Here is a 13,156-nt window from a genome sequence, read left to right as displayed (position 1 = left end):
GAGAGGAGTTCTGTGCAGAGTGGTAAACTTGTGCTGAAATGAATTGAGAGAGTTGGAACAGCTTAGGTTTGCCAGCGTTGTTCTTCAGCATCCTACGGCTCGTAGAAATATCTCATGAGCAGTGGGAGTAGGGAAGGAAAGGAGTCAATTTGTACGCTTAGAGCCACTGGATAACTGTGGATTCCTAGCTGTGATTTCGTCTTTTCCTCAAAGAGAAAAGTACATGGAAAGCCTTTCTCTGCAGAAGGTGGTGAATAACAAGGTAGCAGAATTCATTGGGATATTCAAAGCAGAGATAAAGGATGCTGTTGGAGAGAACTGAGATACACTTCCATGAATATGTTTGAGTGGTTAGTAAAACAGAGCAAGGGGTGTTATACAGTCCCAGAGGTGAGCATGGGTAATGTCCATAAACTCAAATTCACTAACTTGAATTTGAGATGTTAAGTGAAGAAAAATTAGCTTTGTGTGTGTGTGTATTTACATATTTGGGAAATTGTGTTTTAAACATAACATAACTGAAAAGCAAAGCAAATCTGCTATTCTACGTGGTGCTGAGACCTGCTTCCCTTAGATAGCACATTACTTTGCAATATGTTGATGCTCCAGCAGCCTTCTCTGATTAAGAAGGGTTGGTATACGAGAAACACTGCTCCCAGGTCTTCTTTCATATTGTATTCATATCTTCATGATGTATTGTCAAATCTTTCAAGTGGCAGGCTGTACTATTAAAAGGTAGGGTGGTTGCAGGGTGAAGCTTACTTTGCTGTAAAAGATAACTTGTATTAGCAACAGAACCTGATGGGGTTTAAACAGGAATTTTCTTTTTGTACAGGATTATTTTTCTTGTGGAGAATGAAAAAATAGTCATTCCATGCAGGAAAAAGTCCTGTAAGTCATATGCGTTTTCTGTATTGTTCATATTTCTGCTTAGGAGCACTTAGCATGTAATTTTTCTATTATCTTAGAACATACCAGGTTCAAAACAGGCATCCTTTATAAAGACAGGCAGGAGACTAAAAACATTCAAGAAGGGAAATTTTTTTTTTTTTTTGCTACATGTGCATCAGAATTTGCAAAAAGAGATTGTATTTTCATGTGACTATTTCTAATTTATCCATAGTGTTCCAATTATATTCCAGTCACATTTGGGAAAGAAGTCAGAAATTAATAAATACAATATAACTGCAATCATCTGGAAATTGTATTATTTCCTTCATATTGTTAGTAACTTCTCTTTGTACATGGGAAAGCCTTTCAGTTTTTGCAAAACATCATGATATATTTCAATAATAGATTCACAGCTTTTTGTTTCTGAAATATGTAGAAATGTAGTATACAAACTTTAAAGGAATCTGTAAGAAGTCTGTTAAATGCAAAATCTGGTAGTGAGGCAGATGTGTAGGTATTATGGAAGGTTATAGTGTAAATGGTATTATTGCCACTTTAGCGGCTTCTATTTGTCTTTGTGTTCACAGTATTAAACACATTTGATTTTTGAAATACAATCTTTGGAAAGGAAAACTTTGTTGTTAAGCATTTAATCTTCCATCCAGCCATCATAACCTACAAGCCTCTTCTTTTATGGTGCACAAAATTTGTAGGCTCATTTACCAAGCAAAAACCTCTAGAGAATATTTTGAATACAGGAAATAGTAAATTAAAATATGAACAAGAAAATAACAGTAAGGAAATAAATTTTTTATGTTGACTATTACATAATCATAAGCAGTTTTAGATTGTAATTCAGTTAAAATAACATTTGTCTTTGATGCACAGTAGTCAAGCTATAAAATACCTTATGGAGCTATCTCAATTTACCTTGTGATTGTGCCTGTTGTAGCTGCAGTTTTTTCCTGCTATTCATTCTGCTAATTAGCATGCTTTATCAGCAACTTTGGAATCTATTTCCACCACTAAAGTTAATTAGCCAAAGTGAAAACATCTCAACTGTGCAAGTGTTTTTTAAAGTGCTGCAAAATGCCTTTCTATGCAATTACATTGGTCAGATAGGAGTTTGAAGAATACACACCTAAAAGTGTGTAATTTGTTTTAGATAGCAGCTAGAGCTATGACAGTTAACCAAACCAATTCCCTGCCCTGCATGTTGGGTCCTTGCGTCAGCACTTGAGTAAAAGGATTTTCAGAGAGTCTGTAAGGACATTTGACATCCAGGTTACAAAAATACTCAGGGAGGACAAGGCTATCACAGAGAAACAATTTCTGTATGCCTGTTCAGTGAAGAAGAAATGGAAGAAAATCTCACATTGAAATCCTCTCAGAGGGATGAGTGAAGGAGAACATGTATAGGTTGGTCTAAAATAGGCCCAGGTTCCTCTCAACCCTAAGCTAGAAAATGTGAAAATAAACTTTAAAAAGGTTCTAGAAAGGGTCAGGGAGACTTTAGGTCTGTAAACTCAGTGTCTTTATGAGGCAAAAAATCAAGCTGTAAGAATAGAGAATGAGATAAACACATTCTCTTTTGAAAGGAGCAAAAGGCAGTCTTTCCTTAAAAGTACCTTGAATCTGACTGAAGGCATCAGCAAACAAGTAGATGAGGCTGATTTCATTGATAGCTGTATGCCTTGGAAGGAGTCCTTTGTCCAAACCTTTCCAGTGAACAGAGAGGGAAGATCTCTGTGTGGATAAGTCGTTCTTTAAAAGACAAGGAACATAAGGTAGGAGTAAAAGAACAAGTCTGAAGGGATGGAAAATTTCACTGGATGAGTACCTCCATTTGTTTAATCATTGCTCTCAGCTAGTTTGAGAGTAATAGCCTATTCCTAACAATGCTGTGTAGTATTTTAGGTGCCTGCAGTGAAAATGCTGCTCTGTAGGGGTTGTCACTAATGCTGGTATAAATAGAAAATGATGGAGAAAAGGAGGCTCAGGGGAGACCTCCTCACTTTATACAATTACCTGAAAGGAGGTTTTAAACAGATGGGTGTGGGTCTCTTCTCCCAAGTAACAAACAAGAGGAAAAGAGGGAATAGCACCAAGTTGTGCCAGGGAGTGATTTAAACTGGATATTAGGAAAAACAGCTTTGCTGTAAGGGTGTTTAGGCACTGGAGCAGGCTGCCCAGGGAATTGGTGGAATCATGATCTGTGGAATTGTTCCAAAAATGTATGGCACTTAGGGACAGAGTTTAGTGGTGAACATGGTGGGGCTGGGTGAATGTTTGGACTTGATGATCTTAGAGGTTTTTCCCAACCATAAAGATTCTATGACTCTGATTCTGTTCTATGAATTGGAGGTACTGTGCTAACTTTTAAGGTGTTACTCAGAATATATTCCCACAAACCATGTAATTTAGAAAAAAACAACTGTTTCAGGGTTTCAGGTCCAAGATTCTTCACAGTAGGGCTTTGGAATAGAAAGCCTGACCTGACAAATGACATCTTGACAGTTTTGAAGCATGAAGGGGAGAAAAATGATGTGTTTTACATACAGATGGAATGAATTGGCACCAACGCCATGAAGAGATTTTAATATTTTCTTAATTCCTTCCTGAATGTAACCCAAATTTAGTACTTTCTTTGTCTCATCTTGTTTACTCTTGATAGCATTTGTCTGACACCAGAAAATAAAACTTTCAGGTTTCCTGAAAGCAAATTTTCCTGTTAGATGACTTCCAATTAAGAATTAACCCCTAATTAACTCTAGTGATTAGAGGTCTCATTGTGTTTCTACATGGTAACCAAGTTCTTTAAAAAACATTAAAAACACTTGTAAGATTGTCATAATTACTAACTCCAACTCTGAGGACTTTCTGGAATCCATTTAATCCAACTCTGTAGGTCATAATTTTCCTCCCTTATACACCACTATCATTATCCTCCCTTCTGCTCCACACCATTCTCTGTGAACTATGCAGTCGAAGACTGCTGATTCCTAGCTCAGACTGCCAAATTATGAAAAATGAGCTTGGCTAAAGTTTGTCATAGTCATCAGACAAGCAGAAAATATTCTTAAGTATATCCAGTTAAAAAGCTTATCAGATCATTGTGAACACTGATAGACAAAAATATTACCTGCGAAAAACATGCTAAAATAAATCAGAATTTCATATAGATATCATTAAAAATACAATTCCAAAATGTTTATCAAATAGATCAAAGCACATATTTATTGCTAACTGTTTGAAATGAAGTAGAAAAATTACACTGAGTATATGTTCCTAGTGTAATTTATCTGTGTAATTCTAAACTGTCCCTTGATTTTAATTTCCATATGTATTGATAACTGAGAGTATGTAGCATATTCATATGCAGTGCAGTTACATACAGTATAAACTATAGAAATTAGGGGAGAAATCTGAAATCGACAGTAAGTTATTGAGGTTTAGGCATATCACAACATGAATAATGAGCATTTAGGTGATTATCAGTTCATTTATCTGTTTGTCTTTTGAACCTATTGATTAATTTCTGTAAAACTTGCTAGAAGGGGGGATGTTTAGAGATGTATGAAGACTGCTAGTAGTACTTCTGGTCAGGGCAAGTAGGGAGTTATCTAGTGGCACACATTAGACTTGGCAGCATATTGCTGGTCCTGTAAATGTGCTTATATTATAGATTTTAGTTTTGGGGGGCTTTTTTAAGAGTAAACCAGATTTATTGGAAAAGACTGAAGGTATTTAAGATCAGACATAGGATTATTTCTGTAACAGGCCAAAGACTGATGTATTATTCCATAGATTTTATTTTTGGGTTTTTAAAAATTATTTTAATTTTATGGTCTTTTTTTTTCCTTATAGCGCACTAATACTCACCCATACATGTGATCCAGAACCTAAAAATGAATCTCAGTCTTTTTGAGAGAACATTTGAAGACCAATTTTAGTAGTAAAGAAATGAAATTATCCCAGAGGTACATGTAAACACCAGAGACCTCTCTGCAGGCAGGAGAGTGCAGTGGCTGCCTGTTTCCTTCTCACTGAGGAGAGCATGAGTTACCCTCTGGCAAAAAAAAAATAAAAATTTAGATTCAAAATATGAAGAGTCATTAATTAGAGGCAATGATATTGATTATATGTATTACACAGGAGTGATCTAAAGGGACTGTAACTCTGATTCTTGTTTCTAGTTTATTTTTCCTGGGTTTGATTAAAGAGCTTAGAGTTTATGATCTGTTTTTATCTACACTGGGATATAGATAGGGTCTGTGTATGCCCAGAGCAGAAGGAAATAAATCCAGTCATTCCACAGAACAGCTTAGAGCTATGAGAAAGTTCAATCTGTAATAATGATAAAAAGAAAATCATATGAAATAGCATAGCTATTACAAAAAAGGAAGCAGAAGCTACGAAGAGAATTACACATACCAATTAGAAGACAACATCACAACTTCCTGGCTTGTAAAATGACATCAATTCCCCTTCCACAAAGGGACTTTTTACCAAATTTATTTTAGCACTGAAAATATGGAACCGTCTGGGATACTGAGTAATTCAAATCTTTATTTTCTTGTTGCTTCTCAGTTATTTTGAGAAGTCATAAGTTGAAGAGGGTTTTTTTGGTTGGTTTTGGTTTTTCTTTTTTAAATTAGATGTTTCTTGCAAAATTGCAGCTTTTATTTTCTACTTACCTTGCTGTAAAACATTTAACATTCTCTTTGATATAGACAAAATGTCTGAGGATGTTGAGTCTTCCTGTTTCTTCACTACATATGTAGAGTATTCTTATTGTGGCCTTCATAAGTATTTAAGGATGTAAATATCTTTGACCTTTCAGACTATTAAAATAATTTTGCAGTGATTAAAGGAATTGATTTTTTACTTTGGATTCATGAGGAAGTAAGTATGCAGTTGCCCATAATTTCTCTGTCCTTCAGCCAGTCTTGTTCTGTACCTGAATTACTTGAATTCATAAACTTTTACCATCATCTCTAAAACAGAAATAGAAATCTAAGAGGTTGCTATTTTTCTTCATGAAACACAGGAGCTTTCATAATAAAGACCTCAACTTAGTGGTCTCACTAAGTACAGGAAAAGTCCAGGTGTTACTTTCTGTAACAGCAGCTGGTGGTCCAGGCACCACATGATCACTAGTTTTAGGCCAGCTACAAAAATTTTTGCCCTGTAATATTGCTCCTTCTCAAAGCTCCTTGTTTTTGAAAGAGAAGTTGCCATATGGCAAAAGGTCTCCCATTTTCAAATTTTCCGTCCTGTTTGTGAGCTGTGACATAGCTATAAATGTTGTTGGCACTGAAATGTATTCAAATGTTGGACTTCTATAGGTCTGGACATCTGAAAGAAGAAAAAGGCTACATTGTATAACTGGCCAGAGGTCCATGTGGGAGAGATTTTTCATGGAATAGCTGGAGAACCTTCTGAATAATGATATTGGGCATAGTGCAGGGTGACTGAGTGAATAACTAATTTACATAGCAGCTAAGCATTTCCTTCTAAAATGCTGCTTTTCAGTTCTACCCAGTATTTACCCCATGGTTTTTAGCTGAATTATGTCTGAGTTTAAAGCTCTACAGGTTCTAAAGCAGCACAGACTTCTTCCATAACACTACATGAAGGATCCATCACATCACCTCATGAAAGATCAAATGAAGGGAAAGATGATCTACCTTTGCAGAGCTAAAGAATTTGAACTTAGGCAAAGACATAAGAATTCTTTTTTTCTCACGTTAATTTCCATGCAGACATCATAAATTATAGCAAATTTTGCCCACCCCTCAGCTTTCATGTCCTCAGTTTTCTTATCCAGAAGAAAAGTGAAATTTAACTATTGAAGAAATTGTTAATAGTTTGTGTTGGTTTTGTTGTTGTTGTTGTAGTTCAAAATTCTGTTCATGCAGTATTTGGGAAGGATATGTAAAATATCTAAGAGGAAAGAAATGTGGCAAAGTAACTCGTAAACTGGAAGCTTTCAATGCAGGGAAAATCTATGGAGGATTCTAATTTTCATATTCAGTATTTGAACAGCAGTTTCTAAGATATTTAACAAATTATTTATGCTTCAATCAGAATAAGCAGTCTTTATAGTAATTCTTCTATTTTTACATAGCATAGTACTTCCTTGTGTGCATATACCTTTGTGGGTACTTTTCATCAGTTGAGCTTATATATGATGTACTACATTTTTTTGAGCAGCTCAGTGAACTGTAGTAGTACTCTCTTGAGAAATTAGTCATAGCTACTTTACTTTGTCTTCATTTGCTTTTAAATACAGTCTATTTTGATAGTGAAGCACTAGACATCTGATTACTTGATATTCACTGATACTGAAAAAAAATACCTGTGCTTGAATGTAAAATTTCCCCGTTGCCGGGAAGCACACGGAGTTTTCTGTAGGTCAGAACAGACTGAGGAGACGTCAGCCATGATTGTGTTCCTTAAGTGATTACAGATACTTCCTCATGGTATCTTGGTGTTCCTTGTGTTAATTTTTGACTCATATTTAGATCACTTTCTGTAGACATGGAATTCATTCATTGATAAAACAGAAGCTTCAGCACAGTGTACAGTTAATGGATATATCTGAAGGGATGCAGATGGCCCACGAGATAGATTTGCCTCGCTCTCTGCTCTGACTGTACAGAGAGATGGGAACTTCTGCTGTGTTGCTCAGTGTTTCCATATGGTGAATTGAGTGGGAGCTTAGTTAAACTTATGTATACTGTCGGTTTTTTGGGTTTTGGTCATACAGTGCCTGTTTGTAAAGGGTGTGAACCAGGTTCATGCAATGCTGTCTTTGAGGTCACCTTGGTCTTTTTCTGCTCTTGAGTTACCATCATTAGTTACACTCTTTTCCACAGCTCAGGCTTGTCCTCCTGGGAGAAATCCCTAACCATGTGTCGTCGATTCCTGAATTCTCTATAGAGGTTCTCTGCTACAGTTTTATCTGCACAGTTATCAGAGCTATCACAGAAAAATGGAGAATTTTTTACCAGAAGATCCACCACAGCTTTTCTTATTATCTAATACACATCTAGGGTTCGGGGGAGGCAGGGATGAGGTGGGGAAAAAAATAATGGGGGAAAAGACAGTGCAGAGTTCTACCCTAGAGAAATGACAAGGTAGAAGATTGGTCTGACTCAGGATTGCATTCCAAGTGCATTGGTACTGGTAGGATTCACAGCATGGCATCTTTTCAGAGCAGGTGCCTGAACAGAAGAAACCTTTTGTATGATTGCATATTGATTAGAGTACTTGCTTAAGAAGCAGGAAGCTCGGTTAATTTTTTTGGACTGAGGAAAACTTTGAACCTGTCTCTTCTGGGTGAATGCCTATGAGACTTTAGAAGAAGTCTTGGATTTAGCTCATGTCCAGCTCATGTTGAAACTGGCCTGCAATGAAAAGGAAAATGCAGACTTGGGAGGGGAGAGATACTAAGGAAGAAGTATATAATGTTGCTTATTTTGTTTAGTAATGTTAATTGCGCTTGCTATTGAACACTCTATTGGCAGGATGCATTTCACTCAGTAGCAGAAATATTCACTCAAGCCAGAATAAATACAGGCAAAAAATCTGTTTAAAAATCAGTTAATCCATTTCCTGATTTTTTTATTTTTGAATTTTATCCCTTAGTGACACATTTCCGAATGAACTCCATGCTAGCCTAAAGAATCAGGGTGTTTTAAACAGAGTTTCTACCTGCATAGTCACTTACACTTTTACTTGTTACATCTACACTAAGTATGGCAGTGGCTGAGATACCTTGCACTGATTCCAGCTGCTTAATTCAGGTACTGGAAGCCATTGCAGAGCTTCATGTGGGCTGAATTACCCCACTGAGTATCTGAAAAGCCTGGTTAATTAGCTTCCTTGCCTGTCACTCACTGTTTCCATCTATTTTCTCACTTCAGCTACTTCAGTCATAAAACTGTAATTTGTTTTTCTATGACTGTGAAGATGATACTTATAATTTACTCCTCCATCTACCCATTACAGTATATTTTTAAAAAATTTTGATTGATTATATTCCTGAAGTTTTGCTTTAAATGGTCTATAACTTTATGAAGCTGGACAATTAATTTAGTATGTGCAGACTTTCAGCAGTGACATCTACCTAGAGATTATGACAACCACATTGTTGATTTCAGTTCAATTCAGTGATCATTTATTACTAAACCTTCCTGCTACATATCTCTGCATTTTCTATGCCCAGCAGTCTTTGTTTTCAAGCATTTACTAATTTATAATTTAATTTTATACCCCAGCAACGATTGCCAGTTGGAAGACCCTTTCTCCTGTACTGTGATCTGTCACACAAAACCTTTGTTCGCTAATCCATGTCTGCTGACATCAAAGCAGAATTGAGCAATTGTGATTTACAAATAAATATAAAATATTTTAAGGTCAAATGTTTTGCTGTACACCATGATCTTATATGTTTGTGGGGTTTTTTAAGATTATTAGCTCTTGTGAAATGTTTAATTTAAACTATTTCTTATTTCTCTACTTCATAACAGAAGTTCTTCAGAGAAAGTTAAATATATAGATTTTCCCCCTTGTTTTAGATTTATCTATTTTAGAAAAATTTAAGAACTCATATGTTACTTTTAGAAACATTATAATGCCATGAGCTTAAAGTTTTAGGGAAAGAAAAAATTCTAGCAAATTGAAAACATCGATCATTTTTACAGTAAAGTTGAATAGCTCCTGCTTTTAGCTTTGTGGAGCTGTGAAAGGTGAGATGTCAGAAATGTCACAGATGGAGGAACAAGTATAGCATTTAATGATGTTAAATCTGTGAGGAAAATAAAAGCATATATTTAAATCATGCATTTTAAAGTTGTTATTTATTAAAGAAACTATAAAACTCCATGGGAGGTTTTTTGGTGAATAAAATGTATTCCACAAGGAGATGTATTTCTGTTAATTGGACAATATATCTTTTTCTTTTGAACCACCGTAGCACACTGTTGAACATTTTTTCTGATTTGTCTCTTTCACCACTAGCAATTCCTAAAAGATTCCCTGGTACATAGGCACACCAGAACCAACCCATGAATGATCACCAGGAAAATCTATCAGAAACTTCATTATTTGATTAGCTGTGGAGAGTTGACAAAATTTTTGCCCCCTTTCTTCCTCCTTTTCTTCCAGACCACAAGTACTATGACATCAGGGTATATGGTACACTAGGGCCTTACAAGAAGAGATGATAGAGACCTGCTTTGAGCAGAGTGCAGCTGTGTCTCAACTTCAATTTAATATTATCTTTAATATTACTTTTATTATTGAATTAGGAATTGCCTTCATTACTTTACTGTGTTTCTTTTGCTCTGAGTGGGCTCAAATGGATAAATGTGTTTCTTTTATTTGCAGTAATAAGCTGGGTACAGTTAAAAGTATTAGCATCATCACACAATATTGTGTCTTTTTCAAAGGTCAAGTGCAAAAAAGGCTTGGATTTTTTTAAGCAAGTTTATTTCTCGTCTTTATGGGTTGTTGCTTGCAGAGGGCATCTGATGCTGCAAGTGTGACCTCCTAAATCTTAAATCTTTACATTCTGTGTTTTAAGCAAATGTAATTTTTTGGTAGTAAAGTATATTCTAGTAGGCAGCTGTCAGATCTTGCTCCTTAAACACTGCTTATGATCACCAAGGTTACTATTTATAGCTGACTGATGGATAGCAGTGGATCAGGCTGAGGTAAAATGCAGGTCAGGCTTTTCATGTGTGTGGGTGAAACTTTTCACCCCTTAATCATATGGCACTGCAAAAGAAAATGTTGCTAAAAGAGCATAGCAATAACACAGCTTCCAATATTGCTATTAGGAGCCGTAGCTATTGTTTTACATGAGTAGGTGATGATCCCACCTAATTAATGCTCAGCAGTGAGCTCTAACATGAGCTGAAATTCTTTCTTCAGAAATGTGTACCTCATTGAGTAGGCAAACATGCTGTTCATTTTCATTCCTGTTTAATCCTAAATTAAAACAGTATCCATCCTAGCTGATTCTGTCATTCTGTTATTGCTTGAGATGCTGCCAAGAATTTTAAAGGCTTTTTGAAAGGTTAACCTTGGCTAGAAACAAACAAAACCAAAATGCATAACTGCAGCAATCTTTCATTGCAAGCTAGGATTAATTTGTGTTAATATATTTATATAAATTCCCTGACACTTTTTTTTTTAAATCCCCCTAGATATTGGCAAATGTAATAATTTTTATCTGCGGGAACTTGGCCGGAGCATACCACAAACACCTCATGGAGCTGGCGCTGCAGCAGACGTATCAGGACACGTGCAACTGCATCAAATCCCGTATCAAGCTGGAGTTCGAAAAGAGGCAACAGGTAAAGGAACATCCCTGTCTGGGTCTGCTTTTCTGTTTGCACACTGTCCCCCTATTTGTATCTGTGTAATCCAGCTTGCTAATGGGAAAATACTTACTGAATTACTTAAACTTCATGAAATGTGCCAAGTCTTTTGAACATGGTTATGCACAATTTCCATCAGACTGTAAGAAAGTGTTACATTTATTTCTGTTGTCAAAATATGTTTTTTTCTCACTTGTTCTACGAAAATATTTTACGATAAAGAGAGTTAAAAACATTGTATAGATCCTGTGTGCAGTCTCTTTTGTTGTCCTCATGCAATGAGCTGTGAGATGTGCATGTGTGCTTTTGGGAATCTTCAGTTCTTCATGCCCAAGACCAGTGCTGCAAATCATTGCAGGAAGATATTACTGCACTGTTTTTGAAAAATATTTGAATCCACAATATTGATGAATCACGTGATACAGTTCTAGAGGTCAGGCTTGTTAGGAGGAGCTAGAGAAATTGTATAATGATACTGTCATTTTTTGCAGCAGTTGAATAAAAGAATTCTCTGCTTTATATAGTTCTTTTTCTCTTTGCAAGTTCTGTACAGTGCCTGTCATCCTGACAGATAGGTGCCTCATTTAAGAGAATTTGAAATACAAATCAGTTCATCAAGTAGTAAAGAAGATAGGTGCATTTTGCTTTGAAGGTCACCAAGACTCAAACTTCCATGAACTGTTAAGGATCAGAGAATAGAGACACTGACAGGTGTCTGTGGTCACAAAAATGTTTGTGTGCAACTTGTGTGTCCCAACTGACCTTAATTGTCATGTCTGTCTTAAAAATGCCTGTATCTGCTCTAAATTAAGATTTCAAGATCCATCACCAACACTTTTTTCTTAAAATAAGCAAATGGAAATTCTGCACAAGGACTTTACCAGGTCGTGTGCTCAGAGGGCTGTCCTTATTCTGCTGGGCACTTGGCTTGCATACTGGCTGAAGTTGCTACAAAACATTTCAAGTAATCTTAAGGAGAACAGTTTACAGTAAAAGAAAGTTTTTATGATAAGATACAAAATTTGCATAACTTGCTATTGCAGAAGAGGCTTGTAAAAACAGTCATTTATCTTTGCACCTCTACCTCCAAAGCTGTGTGCAGGGAATGGGTGGACTTTGAGCACAGTTGTAAGGGCCTGGGTTTCTACTGTCGGTAGCTTTTCCCTCCAAGAATAGGAAACACATTGGTTTATCTGCAAGAAGCAGGAGGGTTGTGTTACTGGACACTGAATTCAAAGGAGTAAGGATGCTTTTTGTAAGAAGACAGTACTTACAGCAGACATCGTTCCAGCTAACATTCTCTGCAAATGTGTATTATTTTGCTAAACATTACTAGTTTCTATGGGAAGACATAAATAAGTTGCTTTGGTGTACTGTCACTTCTGAAGATCTTGCAGAAATGATTGAAAACCTGACAGTGAAGAGAAGCAGAGCTACCAGGGATTCTGTGACAGATACTTTCTCTTTGGGGTTTATAGTACTTGTGTTTTAAAAATGCTGTAGCCTAGCAAGATGTAAAGAAGCAAAACCCATCTTTCACTAATAAATGTTGTTCTTATAGAATAATAAAGGAAATTGTACATATTTATATATATATATGTATTTAAGTGTGTGTTGTCATGCTTGTGTTTTGATAGGAATAAATCTGTCAAATTAGTTAAGACATATACACAGCCCTAAGTAGTGTATTGCAGGGCTGGATTAGTAACAGATGGGTCAATGTCTTATTGAAAAAGTCAAGTATTCTGTGGAAGTCAGTGATCTTTTCACCTGTCAGTGAGCTCAAAAAGAGCTCATTAGATCTTCAGAACTTCTTCTCTAGATTTCTTTGGCCTTTATCCCCTCAACCCCTTAATATATGTCCCTTATCTCAA

General features: G+C 36.1%; 1 protein-coding gene across 1 annotated transcript in view; it reads left to right on the top strand.

Moving 5' to 3' along the window:
- ADCY2 (adenylate cyclase 2) overlaps positions 1 to 13,156 on the top strand; it is a 209,009-nt gene that overhangs the window by 88,610 nt on the left and 107,243 nt on the right. The window contains exon 4 of the mRNA XM_039714799.1: positions 11,109 to 11,258. Within this exon, the coding sequence (XP_039570733.1) occupies positions 11,109 to 11,258 (150 nt within the window). The remainder of the gene's footprint in view (positions 1 to 11,108; positions 11,259 to 13,156) is intronic.

The sequence above is a fragment of the Passer montanus genome, unplaced genomic scaffold, assembly GCF_014805655.1.
Source record: "Passer montanus isolate IOZ18808 unplaced genomic scaffold, ASM1480565v1 scaffold31, whole genome shotgun sequence".
Classification (NCBI taxonomy): domain Eukaryota; kingdom Metazoa; phylum Chordata; class Aves; order Passeriformes; family Passeridae; genus Passer; species Passer montanus.
This window is presented reverse-complemented; position numbering and strand designations above follow the sequence as displayed.